Source organism: Mytilus edulis, chromosome 1, assembly GCF_963676685.1.
Source record: "Mytilus edulis chromosome 1, xbMytEdul2.2, whole genome shotgun sequence".
Classification (NCBI taxonomy): domain Eukaryota; kingdom Metazoa; phylum Mollusca; class Bivalvia; order Mytilida; family Mytilidae; genus Mytilus; species Mytilus edulis.
The window spans coordinates 111,164,967-111,190,938 of record NC_092344.1 but is presented as its reverse complement, the minus strand read 5'-3'; the positions used below and the strand labels follow the sequence as shown (position 1 = coordinate 111,190,938).

The 25,972-nt window shown below is 32.6% G+C and overlaps 2 protein-coding genes across 2 annotated transcripts in view; both read left to right on the top strand.

The window, feature by feature from the left end:
• The window catches only part of LOC139518202 (nuclear pore complex protein Nup155-like), a 40,738-nt gene extending 15,299 nt beyond the window's left edge, over window positions 1-25,439 (top strand). The window contains exons 11-34 of the mRNA XM_071309889.1: window positions 959-1,111; window positions 1,469-1,569; window positions 2,005-2,151; window positions 4,783-4,893; window positions 8,044-8,106; window positions 8,740-8,848; window positions 9,251-9,407; window positions 10,263-10,329; window positions 12,140-12,252; window positions 12,470-12,546; window positions 13,563-13,696; window positions 14,195-14,254; window positions 14,807-14,938; window positions 15,843-15,920; window positions 16,722-16,918; window positions 17,703-17,853; window positions 18,276-18,380; window positions 19,186-19,340; window positions 20,065-20,308; window positions 20,640-20,760; window positions 21,010-21,120; window positions 23,284-23,420; window positions 23,750-23,856; window positions 24,159-25,439. Coding sequence (XP_071165990.1) covers window positions 959-1,111; window positions 1,469-1,569; window positions 2,005-2,151; window positions 4,783-4,893; window positions 8,044-8,106; window positions 8,740-8,848; window positions 9,251-9,407; window positions 10,263-10,329; window positions 12,140-12,252; window positions 12,470-12,546; window positions 13,563-13,696; window positions 14,195-14,254; window positions 14,807-14,938; window positions 15,843-15,920; window positions 16,722-16,918; window positions 17,703-17,853; window positions 18,276-18,380; window positions 19,186-19,340; window positions 20,065-20,308; window positions 20,640-20,760; window positions 21,010-21,120; window positions 23,284-23,420; window positions 23,750-23,856; window positions 24,159-24,294 — 2,966 coding nt within the window. The 3' untranslated portion in view covers window positions 24,295-25,439. The remainder of the gene's footprint in view (window positions 1-958; window positions 1,112-1,468; window positions 1,570-2,004; window positions 2,152-4,782; window positions 4,894-8,043; window positions 8,107-8,739; window positions 8,849-9,250; window positions 9,408-10,262; window positions 10,330-12,139; window positions 12,253-12,469; window positions 12,547-13,562; window positions 13,697-14,194; window positions 14,255-14,806; window positions 14,939-15,842; window positions 15,921-16,721; window positions 16,919-17,702; window positions 17,854-18,275; window positions 18,381-19,185; window positions 19,341-20,064; window positions 20,309-20,639; window positions 20,761-21,009; window positions 21,121-23,283; window positions 23,421-23,749; window positions 23,857-24,158) is intronic.
• LOC139518207 (general transcription factor 3C polypeptide 3-like) overlaps window positions 25,348-25,972 on the top strand; it is a 65,514-nt gene continuing 64,889 nt past the window's right edge. Inside the window, exon 1 of the mRNA XM_071309895.1 lies at window positions 25,348-25,742. The gene's annotated coding sequence lies outside the window, so the exon portion shown is untranslated. The remainder of the gene's footprint in view (window positions 25,743-25,972) is intronic.

Here is a 25,972-nt window from a genome sequence, read left to right as displayed (position 1 = left end):
GGTTTACTAAGGTAAGGTGGGTGTTTTATAAAAATCACTTGCAACCGCGTGGGTAATTTTTAAATGTCCAACCGTTTTTTTTTTATTTACTATGGGTGCACGTGGGGGTCACAAAAATAAAGATTAGTATAATATTCACATTTAATGGAGTTGAACAAACATTGATAGAAGACGTCATATTAAATGTCAAGTATTCTTTGACAATGTTTGATTTTATTTTTTTTAACAGATGGCTCTTGCAGGACTCCCTCCTTCTGCAAATGCAAAGCCTTTCGGTCCAGGTTTCTGTCCTGTTTCTTGCCTTTATGCCGTATTTTTGGCACACAGAACAGTAGTATCCTTCCTCTGTGACTATAAGCCATTTGAAGTCTTGCTCATATTTGTCTTCACTTGCGTGTCTTTTCCGTTGTTTGGTTGATTTTCGTTCTATTTCCACAACTTCAACATTACTATCAATTTTATTTGACTTATTTGGTCTGGTATTTTCTTTACCATCATCGTCATCTGCCTTTCTTTTCACCCCGATTGATAAATGAAAACATTGAAATTTGACGATTTGACGCCATCTTTGTCAATGAAAACAATCAGCGAGGCGCGATTAGTATTCAAATTTTAACGGTACGGAATTTGAAAAAAAAGCCAACCACCTCCTTAAATTGAAAGGTGGTCGGCTTTCAAAAGAAGGTGGTCGGCACACCCAGCTTAAATGTCGAATGGAAAACACTGAAGACGATATTATAAATGAAGGATAGTTGAATGTTTTAGACCACTTAAATAAATCCTCCTAGTTTGCTTTAATTTTCACTATTTAATATGAGAATGTTCTTTTTGAATTCATAAAATTTAAACTGTTTATAGTTGAAAAAACAATTCATGGTGGTAAAATCACCATTTATTGTGTTCATTATCAAAACCTTTAAAAAAAATCAGTGTTTTTAGTCTCATTAACTCATTTCAGGAGTCCGTTTGTATTTTACAACAAATCCATTTGGCAGCAATAAAGGAAGACCATCCATGTTGACTTTGGTGCATGTAAGATTACCTCCAGGATTTTCTGCAACATCAAGAGTGCAAAAACCGCAGAATGTTCATATGGCTTACTACAAAAAAGGTCATTATTATTACAGTATCTTCCTTAAAATCACATAATTAGATGATTGGCTGGACTGTTTGAGGTCAAGCAATTTATCCCTGAAATATTCAAATAAAAGTATGTATATGCATTTAACTGAAGTTTCAAAAATTTTTACTCTGTGAGGAATAGTTTGGCATCTTTATCATTTATAGTTTAAAAATGAATTGTCATAGACAAAGTTTTCCTTTCTAGTTCTAAAAAAATACTAGCCATTTATAAACTTCTTCAAACTTTTTCCCACCAATCTATACAAATCCAAGATTGATATTCAAGAGAGAATAAAGAAGCTGTGGTCTAAAAAGAAATGTAAATGAAGCTTGTTTTGTTTTGTAGGTTCTTTATTATTGGTATCATCACAAACAGAAGACAGTGATTTGTTATGGACCATGAGTCCAGATTCTTTTCCATTTCAAAGTCAGTTAATGGAAGCTCAGGTAAATTTAGATAGATGTTAATTGAAGCTTTACCAAGAGTGTATGATCTCTTTAAAAGAATAAAAAAAAATACAAATAAGTTTTTTTTTCATGAAATTAAACTTGTTGTGTGGCCATCTTCATATTGATCTTAAAAATATGGCTTACCTAAACACTAGGTCTTTAAAATATTGAGAAAAAACAGACTTTGTTTGACAAAACATAATGTATTTTATACTATCTTACCGTAATGTATCCTTTTCTATCTAATTATATGAAGATTTGGTATGAATGCCAATCAGACAACTCTTCACCAAAAACCAAATGACATAGTAAGTCTGAATGTTTACTTTTATTTTCATTTTATGCAGTGATCACATAACAATTATGTTCTAACACATGATTATAAATCCATATAATTTTCGAACTGTTTTTACCAAGAATATATGTTTTCAGACAACAACAGGTATTGATGGGAAGACATGGGCATTGTGTGAGGAGTCATCAGACAACTTTACATCAGGAGCAGGCAAAACTGATCCTCCAGCCATAGTCACTCAACATAGTGATTTACCCAGGAAATTTGTACTTCTTAGTGCTCAGGTGAGTAACCACTCATAGGTCTGATCTTCCAGCCATAGTCACTCAACATAGTGATTTACCCAGGAAATTTGTACTTCTTAGTGCTCAGGTGAGTAACCACTCATAGGTCTGGTCCTCCAGCCATAGTCACTCAACATAGTGATTTACCCAGGAAATTTGTACTTCTTAGTGCTCAGGTGAGTAACCACTCATAGGTCTGATCCTCCAGCCATAGTCACTCAACATAGTGATTTACCCAGGAAATTTGTACTTCTTAGTGCTCAGGTGAGAAACCACTCATAGGTCTGATCCTCCAGCCATAGTCACTCAACATAGTGATTTACCCAGGAAATTTGTACTTCTAAGTGCTCAGGTGAGTAACTATAGTCATAAAGCTGATCCTCCAGCCTTAGTCACTTAAACACAGTGATTTACCAAGGAAAATGTACTACATAGTGCTCAGGTGAGTAACCACAATCAATAAGCTGACCCCCGGCAATAGTAACTCAACACAGTGATTTACCCAGGAAATTTGTACTACTTAGTGCTCAGGTGAGTAACCACAATCAATAAACTGACCCCTGGCCACAGCAACTCAACACAATAATTTACCCAGTAGATTTGTAATACTCAGGTGAGTAATTTTAGTCAAAAAGGGGCTTTGCTCATTGTTGAAGGCCGTACGGTGACCTATAGCTGTTAATTTCTGTGTCATTTTGGTCTCTTGTGGATAGTTGTCTCATTGACAATCATACCACATCTTAATCGGTACGTTATTTAAACTTTGTGCTTTGGTGGGTAGCTTCAGCCATAAAGCTGACCCTTTATCATGAGCAATGCTACACATTCATTTACTATGCAATATTTATGTCCAACCACAATTTAATTTTAAAGATGTTCTTTCATCTTTGTGTGCATCAAACATTAAGAGTGCCTCTTTGCTTACACATATCTATACTATTAAACGAGAAGACCTCATTTTGGGTGTCGCTTCTCTTCTTTCCACAATAAATTAATCATCATGCCTCTGTGTCCTATGGGTTTAGTGCATAATCGCATTTGTCATCCATTCATATGATTATTCAGATTGAGTTATTTTAGGTGAAAAACGAGAAAAAAGACGTCCGGATATGTTTCCGTCATTGGGCGAAATTTTAAGTCAGATTAAACTTCCGGTTTTCGTTTTTCTGTATACTTTGAACATACATTAATACTACGAATACAGTGTATTTTCTGTCTTATATCCGTCATTGGACGAAATTTAAATCAGATTAGACCCCCGGTTTGCATTTTTCTTTTCACTTTGAAACAAATACATATTCTACGAATAAAGTGTATTTTCTGTCTGATATCATTTTCAAGTTTACTATCCACGGCAGTCACAAGGTTTATTTAATAGGTCTGAATAATATATCAATGACCACTGTGGATCAATTATTAAACTGAGAATTGACTGTAAAAAGAAAATACACTTTCAGGACGACTGGAGCGGGTGTTTTTAAGATCGAAATTTCAGGATTGACCATTTCGGGATCCGGGATTTCTTTTTTTCGAATTTCGGGATGTCGAGATATTTAATTTGTATAATAAATTCAGAACCTCGGGATTTCATGTTTTTAAGCCCGGGATATTGGGATCAGGGCCCCTCCGAAGTGGCGGATCCAGAAATGTTCATACGCAGGGGCCCGTTGACTGCCTAAGAAGGGGTCCGCTCCGGTCATGCTTCAGTGATTCCCTATATAAGCAACCAATTATTTTTCAGAAAAGGGGGGGGGGCTCCCTAAATCCGCCTCTGCCCCGATCCCCCCTTTAATGAATGTTCATAATATACAGATAAGCGCTAAAATTATTCATGTGTCATTAAAATAAATAGAGAACAAAAAAAAATTTGTGGAAGGAGGAGGAGCCGGGCTAGAAAAACAGTTATCCTGTCCCAAATTACCTATGACTTTTGATACCTTTTCTGAAATTCTCAAGTCGCTAAATGTTTTACAAAAAAAGAAGATGTGGTATTATGAATGCCAATGAGACAGCTCCCCACAAGAGACCAAAATGACACAAATTAACATTTAAAGGTCACCTTACGGCCTTCAACAATAAGCAAAAGCCGATACTGCATAGTCTGATATAAAAGGCCCCGAAATGACAATGTAAAACAATTCAAATGAGAAAATTAACAGCCTTATTTATGTACAAAAAATGAACGAAAAACAAATATCACTGAACCACTGAATTACAGGCTCCTGACTGGAATGTTCATAATACATGTACACTAAATGTATGTTAATAATGACATTAATAGAAAACAAAAAATAGGAATTTTGGAAATAAAGGAGGAGGGTTAATAAAAAAACATTTTCCTGTCCCCAAGTACCTATGACTTTTGATACTTTTCCTGAAATTCTGAAGTCATTATAAATCTTTTACAAAATTCTGCCTACAACACTTTATATTCTCTCAAATACGCTCTGAATGCCCGCGATTTCGCGGGTGTGTTCTAGTATTTATTTAACTATGAAAATTATTTCGAAAATTTGTTTTATCAAAATGTGGGCCCAATGGTAGTTATCCATGTATAATTACTTGGATGCCTTAAATATATACACTTAGACTTAAAAGATTGATTTATTTCATATAATTTTATAATTTTAGGGAAGTCATATATTAACAAAGTTACGACCTGTTGACCAGTTACGATTGTTATTGATTGAATATCAGGGACCAGACGCAGATGAGGTCAAAGGTTTCTTCAGATTACATAAGGTTTGTGTTATAGTGTACTATTCAATTAAGAGACTGTTATAATGTAATTATGGAGAAAGTGTTGATTAGAAGACAGATATTTCTTTATACATTTGTTACTATTAATAATAAAAAACAGTTAAAATTCTATTTAATTTCTTTTTAATGCAGTCCATCATTTGGGTTATTCTGTAAAATTCATAACAGACTGAGTATAAATAAGATGTGGTATGAGTGCCAATGAGACAACTCTGTCCAAGTCACAATGTATAAACGTTAACAATTATAGGTCAAAGTATGGCCTTCAACACAGGGCCTTGGGCCAAACCGATATGCAAGCTGTTTTATATATAAAATATATAAAACTAGTTTTTAGCTCACCTGGCCTAACAGGCCAAGTGACATTTTCTCATCACTTGGCGTCCGGCGTCGTAGTTAACTTTTACAAAAATCTTCTCCTCTGAAACTACTGGGCCAAATTAAACCAAACTTGGCCACAATCATCATTGGGGTATCTAGTTTAAAAAATGTGTCCGGTGACCCGGCCAACCATCCAAGATGGCCGCCATGGCTAAAAATAGAACATAGGGGTAAAATGCAGTTTTTGGCTTATAACTCAAAAACCAAAGCATTTAGAGCAGATCTGACATGGGATAGAATTGTTAAACAGGTGAAGATCTATCTGCCCTGAAATTTTCAGATGAATTGGATAACCCGTTGTTGGGTTGCTGCCCCTGAATTAGTAATTTTAAGGAAATTTTGCTGTTTTTGTTTTATATTATTATAGATAGAGATAAACAGTAAACAGCAATAATGTTCAGCAAATTAAGATTTACAAATTTATAAGTCAACATGACTGAAATGGTCAGTTGACCCCTTTAGGAGTTATTGCCCTTTATAGTCAATTTTTAACCATTTTTCGTAAATCTTAGTAATATTTTACAAAAATCTTCTCCTCTGAAACTACTGGGCCAAATTAATCCAAACTTGGCCACAATCATCTTTTGGGTTAGTAGTTTGAAAAATGTGTCTGGTGACCCGGCCATCAAACCAAGATGGCCGCCATGGCTAAAAATAGAACATGGGGTAAAATGCAGTTTTTGGCTTATAACTCAAAACCCAAAGCATTTAGAGCAAATCTGACATGGGGGTAAAATTGTTAATCAGTTCCAGATCTATCTGCCCTGAAATTTTCAGATGAATCAGACAACCAGTTGTTGGGTTGCTGGCCCTGAATTAGTAATTTTAAGGAAATTTTGCTCTTTTTGGTTATTATCTTGAATATTATTATAGATAGAGATAAACTATAAACAGCAATAATGTTCAGCAAAGTAAGATTTACAAATAAGTCGACATGACTGAAATGGTCAGTTGACCCCTTTAGGAGTTATTGCCCTTTATAGTCAATTTTTAACCATTTTTCGTAAATCTTAGTAATATTTTACAAAAATCTTCTCCTCTGAAACTGCTGGGCCAAATTAATCCAAACTTGGCCACAATCATCTTTTGGGTTAGTAGTTTGAAAAATGTGTCTGGTGACCCGGCCATCAAACCAAGATGGCCGCCATGGCTAAAAATAGAACATGGGGTAAAATGCAGTTTTTGGCTTATAACTCAAAACCCAAAGCATTTAGAGCAAATCTGACATGGGGGTAAAATTGTTTATCAGTTCCAGATCTATCTGCCCTGAAATTTTCAGATGAATCAGACAACCAGTTGTTGGGTTGCTGGCCCTGAATTAGTAATTTTAAGGAAATTTTGCTCTTTTTGGTTATTATCTTGAATATTATTATAGATAGAGATAAACTATAAACAGCAATAATGTTCAGCAAAGTAAGATTTACAAATAAGTCGACATGACTGAAATGGTCAGTTGACCCCTTTAGGAGTTATTGCCCTTTATAGTCAATTTTTAACCATTTTTCGTAAATCTTAGTAATATTTTACAAAAATCTTCTCCTCTGAAACTACTGAGCCAAATTAATCCAAACTTGGCCACAATCATCTTTTGGGTTAGTAGTTTGAAAAATGTGTCCGGTGACCCGGCCATCAAACCAAGATGGCTGCCATGGCTAAAAATAGAACATGGGGTAAAATGCAGTTTTTGGCTTATAACTCAAAACCCAAAGTATTTAGAGCAAATCTGACAAGGGGTAAAATTGTTTATCAGTTCAAGATCTATCTGCCCTGAAATTTTCAGATGAATCGGACAACCCGTTGTTGGGTTGCTGGCCCTGAATTAGTTATTTTAAGGAAATTTTGCTTTTTTTGGTTATTATCTTGAATATTATTATAGATAGAGATAAACTATAAACAGCAATAATGTTCATCAAAGTAAGATTTACAAATAAGTCAACATGACTGAAATGGTCAGTTGACCCCTTTAGGAGTTATTGCCCTTTATAGTCAATTTTTAACCATTTTTCGTAAATCTTAGGATTCTTTTACAAAAATCTTCTCCTCTGAAACTACTTGGCCACAATCATCTTTTGGGTTAGTTGTTTGAAAAATGTGTCCGGTGACCCGGCCATCCAACCAAGATGGCCGCCATGGCTAATAATAGAACATGGGGTAAAATGCAGTTTTTGGCTTATAACTCAAAACCCAAAGCATTTAGAGCAAATCTGACATAGGGTTAATTTGTTTATCAGGTCAACATTTATATGCTCTGAAATTTTTAGATGAATTGGACAACCAGTTGTTGGGTTGCTGACCCTGAATTGTTAGTTTTAAGGAAATTTTGCTGTTTTTGGTCATTATCTTGAATATTATTATTGATAGAGATAAACTGTAAACAACAATAATGTTCAGCAAAGTAAGATTTACAAATAAGTCAACATGACCGAAATGGTCAATTGACCCCCTTAGGAGTTTTTGTTCTTTATAGTCAATTTTTAACAATTTTCATAAAATTTGTAAATTTTTACTAACATTTTCCACTGAAACTAATGGGCCAAGTTCATTATAGATAGAGATAATTTTAAGCAGCTAGAATGTTCAGTAAAGTAAGATGTACAAACACATCACCATCACCAAAACACAATTTTGTCATGAATCCATCTGCTTCCTTTAATATTCACATAGACCAAGGTGAGTGACACAGGCTCTTTAGAGCCTCTAGTTTTAATATTCTCAAATAAACTTTTAAAATATATGTTTCTGTATTTGTAGATAGAGCAAGCATGTGCCACCTGTTTGATATTAGCATGTTCCAGAATAGCTGCTGATCAACAGGTACATTATTTTCCATACTGATGTTTCTTAGTCAGTTATTGTCTTCATGAATATGTCCATGTTTTATTTATCATTAACTGAAAGGTACTTTGATTAAGTCTCCACAGTGTTTCAAGATTTCATATTGATTGATTAATTGATTGTTGTTTGCTTTACACCACATAAGCACAAAAAGACTATATTGCAGTGAGAGCTATTTCAAATATTTTTACAATTTATATTTTATAAGGAACTCAGTTAATTATTCATCCTTTGAGGAAATTGACAGATTATGGATAAATTTTCCTATATTAGAAATGGAGAATTGTAAAAAAAATAAGTATAGCTTCATATCGAAATAAGCATTAATAGAGCACATTTAATTTTGTATGCCCCACCGTAGGGGAAGGACCATTAAGTTTTACACTTGTACAACCGTATTGGTTTCCGTTCTCTAACTTTAGTTTCCCTCAACTAAATGTTATGAAACTTATACATAATGCTTATCACTATAAAACATAGGCCAAGTGTGAAGTTTGATGGTGTCACTTTTGCCCTTCTAGAGTTATGCTCCTTTACATGAAAAAATTGCTAAGTTTGCCACATTTATTTGAAAATGAATTATCATTTAGAAAACTTTCATGTATATTAAAGGTTTCAAACTGGGCAACAATGGCCTTTTTTATGTATGGTGGAGATGCCCAGTATAATTTAAATCCTGGTATGGGCGACCGAGGACTAATGGCCAGTAATATTGGTCCAGGTTGGTATATGTAACTGCTATATTGATGGGAATGGATGACAATATTTTAACATAATTAAAAATCCTAAAGGAAATATAATACAAGAAAGGTCTATTGCCTATTGTTTACATATAAAAAAAGACACCAAACAAAAAGTTTTGATTCTTTTATATATAGCATGCACACATTTTGAATAGTTCACATCATAATGAACATTTAAAAATGAAACTAAGTTGAACATTGAAATGTGAAAGCGTGAAAGTCCAATTTGTCTAATGGGCACATACTCTTGTCTATTGTCTAATAGGGAATGGGGTATAGATTCTGAATAGATTGTTAGACTGATGTAATGGAATATATAAGATTGTAAAAATTCATGTCTGAAATGATACAATGAAAATGAATGGCTTGTATCTTTACAGGTCTCCATCCAAGTCAGACCTCTACGCCAGCTCCAGGAATGGGACCTGGTGGCATGCATTATCATCATCAGTTCAATCCAACTCAGAATATAACACATGATATTGTCTTCTCAGGAAAACATAATGGAATATGTCTGTATCTCTCCAGAATTCTCAGGTACTTTTAACCAGAACGATCACTGATATAGGCTTTTACACTTTTACAGTCTGAAAATATCACTTAAGTAACCCTTCTGCATTGATAACAAACTATTTTAATGCTTTATAAGCCTAATTATACCCCTGCTTTAAAAGTGGGGGTATACTGTTTTACCTCTGTCCATCCATCCCATGGATATTTTCTTCGTATTATTCTCAGGAACTACTTGACAAGGATTTCTGAAATTTGGTTTAAGGGTGTATATAAGTCAGTTATACTGTTTGATGCATTTTCAGAATCATCACTCAACAACTTCCTGTTGACCCAACACTTGTATCATTTTACACATGATAGCCAAGTTGAAAACTTTCATCACATTTTCAGGAACTACTATACACAGCTTTCTGAAATTTGGTTTCAGGGTTTATACAAGTCAGCTATACCGTGTGATGTGCTTTCAGATTCATCACTCAACAACTTCCTTTTACCAAGTATTCAGTGAGCAGTGGCTCACAGTTTTACTTTTTATAATTTCCATAACAAATATTATCTTCTACTGTCATGATCTACTCTATAAGAAACACAAGTTATAATATTATGGATGAATATATTCACAAGAACAATATTATGAAGGATTTTATATTTTATTAATATTTGTGTGCCCCTATAATGTTCTCAGTGGAATGATAACTTTGCATCAGAATATAGTTGTTGGAACACTAGTAATAAAAGTTTTCACATAAATCCTTATTCAATCCATATCCACATACCGGTACTTGTTCTTTATAATGCTAATATGAACATTTTGTTATTTATGTACCATGTTGAAATACTTTGCACTGAACATTTTATCAAGGTTATTTTTTTTTTCAGATCTGTTTGGGACAGCAATGTTGTTTCAGATTTTCCTTGCCAAACCCAACAAGGAATTGTTAATTTAGTAAGTTGTTTAGTCTGGTTTTGTTAGATATTTTAGATTTTGAACAATGTAGTAGGATATCATTTTCCTTTATCCGACAATGTGCCTGCTTGCAATTGTAATTTTCCTTTAAGTTCATTTGAAAGTTTAGTAATTGCACATAAAACTTCTCTAAATTGTAAAATCGTATGTCTATAGCAGAGAAATTACACTGACAGATTGTGCAAGAAAAACCTGGCCTGTATCTTGTTTTTTGATAGACTGTCTGACTGTAAAAAATATATACTAATTAGTTATAGTATTTAGCAAAATTTGTACAATTTGTACAATGGACTACTAGCATGCTATTAAATAACTTCAGGAGATGAAAATCATGTATATGATAGGTAATATTTATATTATTAGCTCACCTGGCCTAAAAGGCCATGTGAGCTTTTCTCATCACTTGGCGTCCGTCGTCGTCGTCGTTAACAATTTTTCAAACATCTTCTCCTCTGAAACTACTGAATGGATTTGAATGAAACTTAAAATGATTGTTCCTTAGATTATCCTGCACAAAGTGTGGGCTTCGATTTTTCATCCGTCAAAAAACATGGCCGCCGTTACTTAAAATAGAACATAGGGGTCAAATGCAGTTTTTGGCTTATATCTCAAAAACGGAAGCATTTAGAGCAAATCTGACAGGGGTAAAAATGTTCATTAGGTCAAGATCTATCAGCCCAGAAATTTTCAGATGAATCAAACAAACCATTGTTGGGTTGCTGCCACTTAATTGGTAATTTTAAGGAAATTTTGCAGTTTTTGGTCATTATCTTGAATATTATTATAGATGAAGATAAACTGTAAACAGCAAAAATGATCAACAAAGTAAGATCTACAAATAGGTTAATATGACCAAAATTGTCAATTGACCCCTTAAGGGGTAAATGTCCTTTAATGACAATTTTTCACAATTTGTTCATCATATTTGCTAACTTTAAAAAATCTTCTCCTCTGAAACTACTGAATGGATTTGGATGAAACTAAGCATGATAGTTCATTAGATTATCCTGCACAAAGTGTGTGCTTCGATTTTTCATCCGTCAAAAAACATGGCCGCCCTTACTTTAAATAGAACATAGGGGTCAAATGCAGTTTTTGGCTTATATCTCAAAAACGAAAGCATTTAGAGCAAATCTGACATGGGGTAAAAATGTTCATTAGGTCAAGATCTATCAGCCCTGATTGGTAATTTTAAGGAAATTTTGCAGTTTTTGGTCATTATCTTGAATATCATTATAGATAAAGATAAACTTTTTCTTATACTATATGCAATAGGTCTACTAAAATTGGTGTATAGAATGATTGTAAGGTGTACATGTCTAGCTGACAGGTGTCATCTAACCTTGACCTCATTTTCATAATTCAGTGGTCAAAGTTAACTTTTTTAGTTTTGGTCTATTTTTTTAATACTTTATGCATTAGGTCAACTATATTTGGTGTATGAAAATATTTTATGATCTATATGTCGGTTACTCAGGTTTTATTTGAACTTGACCTCATTTTCACAGTCCATTGCTAAGTTTTAAGTGTTTGTGTTTTGGTCTCATTTTCTTTATTTATAAACAGTAAGTCATATATATTTGTAATATTGAAGAATTGTTAGCTGTACATGTTTGCCTGGCATGGTTCAATATGTTCAATAAGGCATTGTTTACCAGGTGAGCGATTCAGGCTCTTGAGAGCCTCTTGTTAGTTACAGCTAACCTGTGGTGAATAGCAGATGAATTGATAATGGCAATCATTGTAAGTCCAAGGATAATCATAAATAATTTGTATTAAAATTTTGTAGATGAATTGCAATTTATCAAATGTGATATTGACAGAGATATTGGAGAATGTGCGAGGCTTGTCAGACTTTATGGACTTTAACTCTAGATTTGATACAGGACCTGCAGATACTGGGTAAGTTTTAATTCCATGTTACTATTTATGTAAATATGTTTGACAAATGTAACTGCAAAAAGAACCCTAGATTTGTTTAGATAAAGAACAATTCTGTGAAATTTGAATGAACTGCAATAGGTGAAGAGAAACACTTACAGTCAAGTCGCAGTAAAATGATTTTGTTATATTAAAAATTTATTAATAATTTGAACCATTATATTCATTACAATTTCAGTGTGATGCCTGCAATGGCATTTTCACCACGATACATGATGAGCCATGGGGATGATCAAATTAAAAAGAAATTGCAAGGTATATGTTTTATCATAGGACATAAATTGTACTATTTTAAGTCTCCTTTTAAAGTTTCAAATGAGAATCTTATTCAGTCAGGGATACAACTGAAAGCAGTTATGTTTTAATAATTTAATCCAGCTATATTTTTCTAGGCTGAGTAAATTTGGTATATTTGACAAATATTGACAATGATCTTTCATTTGCCCCAAAGTTGGTCATCAGGTGCAAAAAGCGTCAATTTTGACGATTTTTCATCCTTTCTCTTGACCCAGACGACCCAGGGATGCTGGTAAAGGTATCCAGCTGTAGCCTGCATGTAGAGTGGACCCTAGTTAACAAATTGACTCCAACAGTTGTAAGGTGGGAGTGAATCTGATCTTGGTTCAGTAGTCTACAGAAGGTCGTTTGGACCAAAAATACCGAATTTCAAGATTTTTTCCGATTTTTGACTTCAAATGGACCCGAAACCGGAAGTAGTCGTTTCCTATGCGTATTTCAATTATAATAACAATTAGTAGTTATATGGCCGTGGATTTGCACTAATTTTGCAAGTTTTATAACCTCTGAACTTCCTGTGTAAGACACAGATGTGAAGCCCGACCCTCCAGAAAACCGAGTTTCAGGCAATTTCAATTTTTCAAGTCTGTATTTGTGCTCAAAATGCAACTTATACATGAGAAACATGAATATGGATAGCCTCAGGTTGACGGAACATGCATAACTTTTAAAATAAGTATGATAAAGTGGACTTCTAAAAGTATGGAACGCCATTGGAGCCAAATTACGGTGGTCTGGGTATGCCTGTCATATGACGGTCACTGCTTGGTAAGGGTTAATAAACCAATGTTTTCCCAGTTGAAAAGACATTTCTCCTCTTTAAATTGCTATTTTCCTAAACATGCATGAAATATTTCCCACTGGACGTTAAGCAACTAGCAATCAATTTATCTTTGAATTATTAAGAAGTTTCTATGCATAAAGTATGTCAAAATATTGTAAGTTTAAAAACCAATGAATCAATTATTTTGTAGCTGAAGCACAGAAGATGGAGAAGATTTCATTACAACATGTCCAAGATTTAATTCATCAAGTAGAAGAGGTTTTAGGACTATTAAAAGTTTTATGTGACCATCCGTTCCATCATGTAGCTGCAGCATTATCTAAAGTAATTTACTTCACACATTTATTAAAAGTTTTATGTGACCATCCGTTCCATCATGTAGCTGCAGCATTATCTAAAGTAATTTACTTCACACATTTATTAAAAGTTTTATGTGACCATCCGTTCCATCATGTAGCTGCAGCATTATCTAAAGTAATTTACTTCACACATTTATTAATTGCTAAGTTTTACTGTTTTATTCTTGCAATGACACAGCAATCTTGTTATCATTTTGTTTGAAACAGAACAGGACTTTATAAGATATTTCAAAGCATGGTGTCCAAGCAATGCTATGTGAAATATCTAAGTTATGTAAAAAAGAATAATGTCAGTTTAAAGAAGTTCATTAATAAATTACTGGATTCAGCTTCCGTCATATGTAAGATGATCTTCTGAATTCAGAATGATGATGATATATCTTCTGAAAAGCTCAGTATTTTGTTCAGTTGTCGACAATATATATATTGAAAATTTCATGATGTTAATATTTTATTATTTAAGGATCAACAGAATCAGCTAAGAACAATGACACTGAAGCAGCTTGTTGTAACTGGGAAAGAGGTATTTTAAGGTTTCTATAACATGTTTAATTTATATAAGACTTTTATATAAACTTTATACAATTAAGAGTTAAACATGTTGAAAAGACACCGGTGTATTGTGGAACTCTTATGTCTGGTGTCAAATTGCCGTCTCATTGACTCATACCCCACATTTTCTTTTGATCTTGATTATATATAAATACACAAATGTAAAGAATGATATCTACACAGTCATGTATATCTCTTGTTAATTACAGATAAACTAGACAGTCATATTTATCTCTAAATAATGACAGATAACTTCTTAGTTATCTAAATCTTCTCTAAATCTTAGAAGAAAAAGAAAGTATTTATTATTATCAAAAGAAGAGTACAGGTATAGATTTTTTTTATAAATCGATGAAGCTTTTCAAGAGACCATTGTATAACAAAAAATTGTAACTAAACTAAAATTGATACATTGCAGTCAGTTCAAATAGTTTAAAGAAATATGTTTTACAAAACCATGAAACTTCGTGCTTCATGGGTGTCTAATGAAAACCTGTTCTCTGATTGTGTATTTTAATTTCAGATGTGTACATCACTAATTACAAGTTTAATCAACATATATTTAAATGACAATGCCAGTATAGATTTAGTCAATGCCAGACTGAGAGAAGTCTGTCCTACATTGTATAGCTCTGATGATGCTACATGTTCAAAGGTAAGGAGTATGTCTAGTTTACTTTAGTAAGGTGAGTGCAAGTTTATAGCATTTTTGGAAAATACACACAAACAGTATTTGTTTGAAAAATGCTGATGAATTTATATTTTTATACATTTCAAGAAGTAGGAGCCTTAAAGTGTTTCAAAAAGAATTTGTTATATATCACTTATCTGTTTATGGTAACTTAAGAATGTGATATGAAAAGGGAAATAGTTGCTAAATTTAAAAAATGGTGTGAAAAAACAATTACAGATATATGTAGAAACTTTTTTAAGCATCTCTAAATATTCCTATAAAATAATATGAGACAGGCATTACCTATAAATGGGGACTCAGTTTGTATTAATTTTTTTTGAATTAAATCATGTTGACAAAAGAAACGGAAATGCCGTAACGTTTCCGATATTGGTTCTGGGTTGAGTTCAATATCGTAGCAGCTACGTAGCTGCTATACATTTCTATGTAGCAGCCAGTCTATAGCTACACGTTCAATAGTCAAAATCTACGTAGCAGCTACGATATTGAACGCAGCCCTGTTAGGGATTTAGATATGATGTTATTTAAGTTATGACTTCATATTCAATGTAAACAAAGAAATGCTTTTATCATGGGTTACGTTTTTTCCATATCAAACAATTATTAAAAATGATTGGGTGTTGAATTCCTTCCTATATTTGTTGATATGTTGATAAATATACATTTTATTCAAAGTCTCATGCAAACAAGACCGACCGGAAAACATTTGTGCGCAGATACAGACCGGAAAAGGAAGTAGATCTGAAAAAAAAGTTAACGATTTTTAGTTCATTAGTAGAATGAAAAATTCGGGATTTTTTTTTTTTTTTTATTAATTATTTTTCTACTGTAATTGGGGACTTCGTTCCCATATTAACTTTTTCAGGCCAATGAATTACTACAGGCAGCTAGAGTTAATCAAAATCAAACAGAAAAAAGAAAACAGCTGTTGGAATCACTTAAGGTCAGAATTTAGAATAGCTATTATAGAATTTTTATGCCCCACCTACGATAGTAGAGGGGCATTATGTTTTCTGGTCTGTCCGTCCGTCCGTCTGTCCGTTCGTCCGTTCGTTCGTCCGTCCGTCCGTCTGTCCCGCTTCAGGTTAAAGTTTTTGGTCAAGGTAGTTTTTGATGAAGTTTAAGTCCAATCGACTTCAAACTTAGTACACATGTCCCCTATGATATGATCTTTCTAATTTTAATGCCAAATTAGAGTTTTTACCCCAATTTCACGGTCCACTGAACATGGAAAATGATAGTGCGAGTGGGGCATTCGTGTACTGAGGACACATTCTTGTTTTTTTTAAATGAAGATTTTGTATAAGAATTCAATTTTAATGCATGTTTAATGAAGAAATAATTCTTGTCGGTCATATACATTCTGAGTGTACAAGAAGCCTGAAAAAGCTTAGATATATTTCAATATAAGAGGATTCTTTAAAAATGTATTACACAACAAAATAAAAAAATAGACAAAAGGGACAGAGAAAGTCATAGTAAAAATAAAATATAATTACACCAAAAACAAAGTATGAGCTCTAGCATGTAGAACTTACATTTAGATTGGAAAAGTAAGTATTTTTTTTTATAAGTCATGGGTTATAATTTGAAATTTAAGAATTACATAATATTTTCTCATCTTTTTTTTTGTTTTTCAGTTGTTTCATTGGTATCTTTTACTATTATAAAAATAAAACCATGTATAAGTTTATTAATTTTGTATAAAAGAAACATGTTCAATTATTGGTGTTTTGTTTTGAAGTTGTACAAAGAAGTCACCCAACCTCTACAGCTTCCAGGTGTATGTAATTCATTTGCATTAGTACATTTCTTTGAGGGGATTGTTGACCTTTGTTTGACCTTGTCTGCTAAACGAGACCCACAGCAGTTAGCATTACATTACTATCGTAGTGGAGAACCACAAGAGGATCTTCAAGGGATGACAGCACATTTAGCAAGGTACAAAGGACAACATTAAATTATTCACCATGCGGTAATTGATTGGTGTTGTTGTCTTTATTGTCGTTTAAGGTACAATAATGTATATTCCTAATCAAAATCAAGAAATACTTGAAAAAGTCCAGGTTACATGTGTGTTTCTCTTCAGTTGTTATACTGTAAGGATTATCATATCTTTTTCAAAAACTTGCATAGCAATTTGGAGTAGAAAAAAGGCTTCAATACCATGTCCAAAAACAATTTGTGATCATTATAAGAATTTTTTATATTTTTACTGTGCAAGTCTTGTTTTTTCATAGTTTTAAAGCTACACAATAGATTTTAATACTCCCAACTATGAAATATGTTATAAAGATTTGTGTACATGAGTTAACTTTTAGTTTTGTTATGATAAAATTTGTATATTTATGGATATTTCAATCCTTGGATTATTTATTCTTTGTATTACTTTGACCTTAACTTTTTAAGGGTAAGAAAGTTAGAAATTGCAAGAAACTGGATCATTTTCTATGCATTCTCAATTTGGTTTGATAAAAAAATAATGTTTTGACAACTCCAATTGTTGTATGACACCAGAGGAGCAAAGTTATTGGATTTATTCAATATGTTAAATTACCTGTTTTTAATTTACTGGGAAATTACAGTATTTTATTCAACCAATGTCATATTATGTTGAAAGGTTAGCAAATATATTGTTATATATCAAATTTTCATTTCAATTTTTTATCGATTGTTTAAAAAAAATTATACTAAAAAGTTACTGATAATCATTGTTTATTTACAGAATGGAATGTTACAACTGTATAACAGACACTCTTGGATACCTGATGTCTGCCAGTGTATCCCATCCACAGGCACCAAGTATACCTAAGGGGCCAGGACCCCCTCCAACGCCAGATCCAAGCATACTAAATGCAACTGATGCGGAAAAATATGTAAGAATAAAGATACCAAAAACAAGTTAATAATGATTTCATGATTATTGTTTTGGCTCCATAATCAATAAAACAGTTCAGATAGTCCTTTTAGCAACATTAACTTTTACCTCTGGTATATGTATGTCTTGCACAATTCATTCGATCTTGACTTGGTTTATTAATTAATGTTTTATTTTTGTGTTTAGAATATATTATAAGATACCATATGAATAACTTTTGTTTTATTTGTCGTATAGAATGATTCTAAGGTGGATATGTCCATCCGACAGGGTTGATCTGACCTCACTTTCAAAAAATTGTTGATGATTTTGAATTTTTGTAGTGCCTGCAGTATGACCTTGATCTCAAAGACATTGAAGCAGATGCACTCTTATTTTTTTTTGAAAAATATATGATACCTGGGTATTTTTATTTTACAGAAATCCGATGTTTTCACATTGGCATTACGGTCTAAAGATGAACTGTTCCATGTTGCTTTATATGATTGGTTATGTAATGGTAACATGACAGAAAAACTATTAGAGGTAGGTACTTAATACATACAGAGCTTACCTTATATGTTTACTTCATTTAGAGTAATTGTGTTTAAGAAATGGTTCTTTCATGCCATGCTCTTTGCTCATGATAGAATGTGTAGACATTATATTTGTCAAATGTCTTTATATAGAGTCATTTTGCGAGGTGTAAAATGTTGACAAATATAATGTCTTCCCATGTTAAAATGAGCATAGAGCATGGCATGATAGCTGATGAACTTCAAAGCGCACCTATATTACGCCGTTAAAACATCCATTTTGTTTTCATGAAGCCAAAACAGTATAAAAAATTAACTGTTTAACCATAAAGAAGTGAACAGATACAAGTAAACTTACTTTTAGAATGATTTTATTTAATTTCCAAGTGAGCAACGCCAAAACAAAAGTCAATATTGATTTCTAGTGTTGTTCAAAGCACAGCTGACGTTACAATTTCAATTGTGACCTGACGTTACAATTTCAATTGTGACATCAATCACATGCAGGTCATGTTTTATAGGAATTAGAACATGGCTTTGTTTCCAAAGTGAAAGAAAAACTTCAAATTAGAATGCTAAATAGTCTAAGAACTAAATTACATTAATAAGGAAATGGTGAGGCTTTCCTGCAGATATCTTTCTAAGAACAATATCTTTCTATGATCTACTGATGAAAAGACATTTACTTATTCGCTGTAGCAGAATTACTCCTACAGATACTGTTATTTATCAAGAGAGATTCAACATACCGTATGGAGGTATACTTGACAATTGGTTAATAGTTTTTGATAATATAAAACTTTCTAAATTACTAGGTGCAGTCTCCTTTCCTTGAAAGCTACTTGAAAAGAAAAGCTGGGTACCAGGGAGAAGCTGTACAAGCATTGGATATGTTATGGAAGTATTACGAGAAGCTAAGAAACTTTCCAGCAGCAGCAAAAATATTGTCAAAATTAGCAGAAAGACATGGGTAAGTAGTATTTAATTCATTAAAGCCATGTCTTGCCTTATGTATGTTGTTGAGTGGTATACTTTGTCAGTTAGGTTTTTTTAATGTGAATTATTTTCTCCCTCGTTTCACTCCTCTGAAAATAAAATTTGTCTTAACTAGATATCGTTGAAAAAAACAAACACAGTATAGAGTTGTGTGTTTGCTACAAGATCGCCTTTAATTCAACATGTTTAACTTCAATATATACAATAGCAATGCATAAATGAATCATTTTTTACCATACACAAATCGATAAGAAACGATAAGGTTACATGTAAAAAGGGTAAGGGGTGGGAGGGTGGGGAATGGTATACCAAACTAACCTAGTCCTTACTATCTTGTAACAAGCGTTGCATTGGTCAAACACACCTAAAATCTTCCTTATATAGTGACTGCCAAAATCGTCCTGGCAGAAGGAATTCAATGGGTATTACCCCATCACATTTAAATATAAAACATAGGGCCGTAAAGAAATGTATATAATAGATATATTATGCAGATGCAAAAAATGAGGAGAAAAAAAATGAAAATAATGTTTTATAAATTTGATGAGTTTGAAGCCCTTCACTGGATTTACCTGCTAGAATACTCAAACCAAAAATCTAAAGAAAGGGTATGACCAAAAGGGTCATGCTATTTACTTAACAAGTTGAAAAATGTCTCTATAGTGCTAGTGTACATTGTAGCTTTTTGCATTTTTTAGAAATGATGTTCGTCTACAACAAAGAATAGAATATTTATCTCGTGCAATTATGTGTGCCAAAAGTTCTACCACTCATATCAGCTCAGCAGCAGATGGGGAATTTCTGCATGAATTAGAAGAAAAGATGGAAGTTGCTAGGTTACAATTACAAGTACAGAAAGCTTTGAGTAAACTGTCATCTAGTAGAATGGAATGTCAGGAGGCATTAAATCGTCTGGATTCAGACCTGCTTGATTTGACAATAGTAAGTGCCCTATTTACATGTGGTTAACTTTAACAAACTGTCTACCTCAATCATAAATTGTCCACAGATTTTTAATGGAGAGGGATTTTGCGAGTACTGTGTTTCTTTCCTGTGCACTGCACTTAAAAGAAATTAAAAAATACAATAACTTTTAAATATTCAAAACTTTATCAAATATTTTTTTATACTAGTATGTAACATCTTCAATGAAGTTATTAGTTTATATGAATTAAGATATAAAATTTGTCATTGACAAAAAAGAAGGTACAATAAATCAAATATTGAATGTTTGCTCTGTTCACATTAATAATTGAATTTGTTTTGTTTACAGTTGTATGAAGACTTTGCAGACAAGTTTGATTTATCTGAATGTAAATTAGCAATAGTCCACTGTGCAGGATTGTATGACGTAGTTCTAGTTGAAAGTTTGTGGAAAGATATTATTGATAAAGGTATTATTAAAATTTTATTTTGATCTTTTACAGTTAAATAAGTTATATTAAACTTACACAACAAGTATTATACTTTACATGCAGATTTTGTAAAAGTATTTACAGGCAAGCTTGCTTTTCCAATCTCTGGAAATTTTCATGAAAATAGACCATATTGTATTTTTACCTAAAGCATGTCCAGTTAGACTTAGGAGTAAGCTGTATTTTTCAATACAAGTTTTTCATATATAATGTGATTATCTTTTTCAGAAATATTAAGTACTGGAACAATGGATGGAAATGCTAGAGTAAAAAATCTTGTCTTAAAACTAACAGCTGTAGGGAAGCTGTACATAAAAACAGAAAGATATTTCCCTTCAGGTATAACATGGCCAATATATATACTTATTCCAATTCACAAAACTCCACTTCATAATTGGGTCATATGGTGTTATATATGTAAATTTTTCTGTCAATCTTTAATTCAACAGTTATCTGAATTTCTTCATTTTGTAGGTGAATATGGGTTAACTTTGGTTTATAATTTATAAATTGCTGAGTCACAGATCAAGTTCACATTTTTGTTTGTTTTGTGTATAATGAGTTATTAAAAAAGTTCTGTTTTTAGCTCACCTGGCCCGAAGGGCCAAGTGAGCTTTTCCCATCACTTGGCGTCCGTCGTCCGTCGTCGTCCGTCGTCGTCCGTCGTCGTTAACTTTTACAAAAATCTTCTCCTCTGAAACTACTGGGCCAAATTAAACCAAACTTGGCCACAATCATCATTGGGGTATCTAGTTTAAAAAATGTGTGGCGTGACCCGGCCAACCAACCAAGATGGCCGCCATGGCTAAAAATAGAACATAGGGGTAAAATGCAGTTTTTGGCTTATAACTCAAAAACCAAAGCATTTAGAGCAAATCTGACATGGGGTAAAATTGTTTATCAGGTCAAGATCTATCTGCCCTCAAATTTTCAGATGAATCCGACAACCCGTTATTGGGTTGCTGCCCCTGAATTGGTAATTTTAGGGAATTTTTGCTGTTTTTGGATATTATCTTGAATATTATTATAGATAGAGATAAACTGTAAACAGCAATAATGTTCAGCAAAGTAAGATTTACAAATAAGTCAACATGACCAAAATGGTCAGTTGACCCCTTTAGGAGTTATTGACCTTTATAGTCATTTTTTAACCATTTTTCGTAAATCTTAGTAATCTTTTACAAATATCTTCTCCTCTGAAACTACTGGGCCAAATTAATCCAAACTTGGCCACAATCATCTTTGGGATATCTAGTTAAAAAAATGTGTGGCGTGACCCGCCCAACCAACCAAGATGGCCGCCATGGCTAAAAATAGAAGATAGGGGTAAAATGCAGTTTTTGGCTTATAACTCAAAAACCAAAGCATTTAGAGCAAATCTGACAGTGGTAAAAGTGTTTATCAGGTCAAGATCTATCTGTCCTGAAATTTTCAGATGAATCGGACAACCTATTGTTGGGTTGCTGCCCCTGAATTGGTAATTTTAAGGAAATTTTGCTGTTTTTGGTTATTATCTTGAATATTATTATAGATAGAGATAAACTGTAAACAGCAATAATGTTCAGCAAAGTAAGATTTACAAATAAGTCAGCATTACCAAAATGGTCAGTTGACCCCTGAAGGAGTTATTGCCCTTTATAGTCAATTTTTAACCATTTTTTCGTAAATCTTAGTAATCTTTTACAAAAATCTTCTCCTCTGAAACTACTGGGCCAAATTAAACTAAACTAGGCAACAATCATCATTGGGGTAACTTGTTTAAAAAATGTGTGGCGTGACCTGGCCAATCAACCAAAATGGCTGCCACGGCTAATAATAGAACATAGGGGTAAAATGCAGTTTTTGGCTTATAACTCAAAAACTGAAGCATTAAGAGAAAATCTGACAGGGTTTAATTGTTTATCAGGTCAAGACCTATCTGCCCTGATGTTTTCACATGGATCGGACAACCCGTTGGTAGGTTATTGTCCTGAATTGGTAATTTTAGGGAAATTTTGCCGTTTTTTGTTATTATCTTGAATATTATTATAGATAGAGATAAACTGTATACAGCAATAACGTTCAGCAAAATAAGATCTACAAATAAGTTTACATGACCAAAATAGTCAATTGACCCCTTAAGGAGTTATTGCCCTTTATAGTTAATTTTTAACATTTTTCATAAATTTTTGTAAATTTTTGGAAAATATTTTCCACTGTAATTACTGGGCCAAGTTCATTATAGATAGAGATAATTGTAGCAACAAGAATGTTCAGTAAAGTAAGATCTACAAACACATCACTATCACCAAAACACAATTATGTCATGAATTTATCCGTGTCCATTGTTTAATATGCACAAGACCAAGGTGAGCGACACAGGCTCTTTAGAGCCTCTAGTTTTTTTCTACAATGAGCCTTCAGATATATATCCATTAAGAATTGTCACTGACTGGTTAAGAAGAGTTGCAGTATAACTAATTATCACACACACATATATGTAAAATAATCTTTTTATTGCAGCTTTCCTCATAAAATATTTGGAACAAAGAAGTTGTGAAATGGGACTGAATACAGAATGGGTATTTGAATTAATGTTAGAGACAGGACTAGCACCATCTAGGGTGTTTGAAATCTATGACAGATTATTTAAGTCTAGGGTATGTCTATTAATTTATACAGATAATACATTGTGTTCCCAATTAAGTTGCAATTTGTCCTTTCATAAAAGTGTCAGACTACTATTAAAGGGGTTGTTTAACAACCTTGACTACCATGAGGTATTTGTGTCTTGGTTTAAACTCTGTGATATTACCAGTAATGCAATAATGACTTTTTCATTTATATTGAAGTAAAAAAGACATGCAAGCTTCGCTAATTTTGTGTATTTCAGCTTAAAAACATTTGGTTATTAGAATTCAAATGAATTACCCCTAAATCATATCAATTGACTTTGTCCAGATATGTTATTTTTCATTAACAATTGTAGGATCCATTCTGGCTATCAGTACAGAAACCTCTGAGATTGCTGGAAGTTCTGTGTAAACTTTTATGTCATTTAGTGGCAAATCCAGCTCTAATACCAATGTATGATAGGTAGGTATATTCCATTTTATTAATATGAGCATCATCATTTGAGGTACCCAGATTCATCCTGGGCCTAATTTATAGTTGAAAAGGGATTTGAACTATTGTTATAGCCTTTAATTATGAAGCCATATTTATTTACAATAAATTTATTATTTGTGAAAGTGTCAAGTTGTGTTTCAATTTTGTAAAACTTTCTTGTCATGTTAAATGCCTAAATTTTCAAGCCAGTGTTCATAAAAATATTTAATAGTATTTGACTTTATTTGTAGTATTTTCAAATTAATAATTTCATGCTCTCTGTTTTGTAGGAGAACTTTTACAACTGTGTGCCTTGATTCAGTGGCAAGTTACTTGGTAGAACTACAGGCTATGAGAAGTACAGAATCACATATAAGACTGATCAGTCAGTTTAAAAGACTTCAGTCAGAACTGGAGCGTTTGTGACAGCCATAAATCTTTAATGAGATTATATGTAAATTATTTTATAAAGTATTGTGAATAATCAAAGTGATTAAATTGTAAGCTATGTTTTTATTACCGTTATGCAAAACAACATTTTAAAAACACATTCTGTAGTATAGCCTGAATTTTATGTGGCTTTTGAGTTATTAAACATCTACACAGTGAGTGAGCTTAAGATCACATTAAACAAGCAATCATCCCTAGAGTCAGCTAAAAATTACATTCATTGGAGATTCATTCCTTAAGTGTGCTGAAAATTGTATTCAGTGAGCTTCATTACCTTGAGTGAACTAAAAATCCTTTTTAATGAACATCTTTACCTTGAGCTAAGTAAAAATTTACATTCAAAGAGCATCAAAGAAGGGAAAATAAATATCTCTGCATTCATAAAACTTGGTGTAATGATGCATCTGAGGATGTATATCAGTATTTTACAAAAAAAGGTTACTTGCCCCTCATTTTGAAGTTTAGCATTTAAGGTTTTAAGCAAGCTTTAACCTTGCCCAATTCTATATTTGTCCGTTCTAAATCAGGAGCATGTAGTTTCGTGGTTGTCAGTGGTTCATGTCTGCCATATTTGTTTTTTCCTAAATTGTTTTGTTATATATTGTTTCACATTATCATGTCAAGACCTTTTATAGCCAACTATACGATATGGGTTTTTCTCATTATTAAAAGCCCTTAGAATGCCTTAAATTGCTTACATCTACTTCTTTCGACTTTTGGTGGATATTTGTTTCATTGGTTATCATACCACATTTCCTTATTTTTATTTTGTAATTGTAGATCATCTATGTTTATTTATGCCAGTGAATCATTAAAGAATTACTCCAAGCTCTGTTTATCCTTGATATAATTATTGCCATATTCATTAACTTACATTGAGTATACTTAAAATAATAAATGTTTTAATATGAAATAAAAATGTACTGTGGTTACATTAGGATATGGCATACTTTGGCCTTCAGTGCCTATTATATCATACATATCCAGGAACTGTTTGCCACTTGAAGTATAAACAATCAATGTCAATTAATTTAAAGCTATGTAACATTTTTAATACAAAAAAAAATTTGTAAATTATCTTCATATAAAATGTTCATTGAAATAATAAAAAGAAAAAGAAATGGTTGTCTTATTCTGTAATTGTTATACACATCAGAAGGTCCAGAATTAAACCAAACAGACATAGGTTTACCTGTGTCCTTCAATATGCACCCTTTTTCTACAAATTTTTATGAGGCCTTGATGGATAAAGGTGATCTAAATTATGTTTTTGTATATTGATCAAGACCAAATTGCATTTTTATCACATTACCCTGTTCTTAGCATAATTGTGTTCCATGAGCATAAATTTTGGGTATCTATCTGTACACTGTCCACAATTTTTGCCTTGTTTTCATGCAAAAAAAAGCATCTAATCCAGATTGGTTTCCTTCTTCAGAAAAGGAAGTGTATGGTTGTGTTATGTATATTCCAAAGTTAATGTGTGAAATTTTTATTAAAGAAGGGACATTTAATAACCTCATTGATAATTATTGTACATTGTAGAAATGTCTTAAATATATTGACCATCACTATTTATATATGAAAATTCAAATATATCACTAGTATATGTAAATTCAAATGAATATATAAAAAAAAAGATGTGGTATGATTG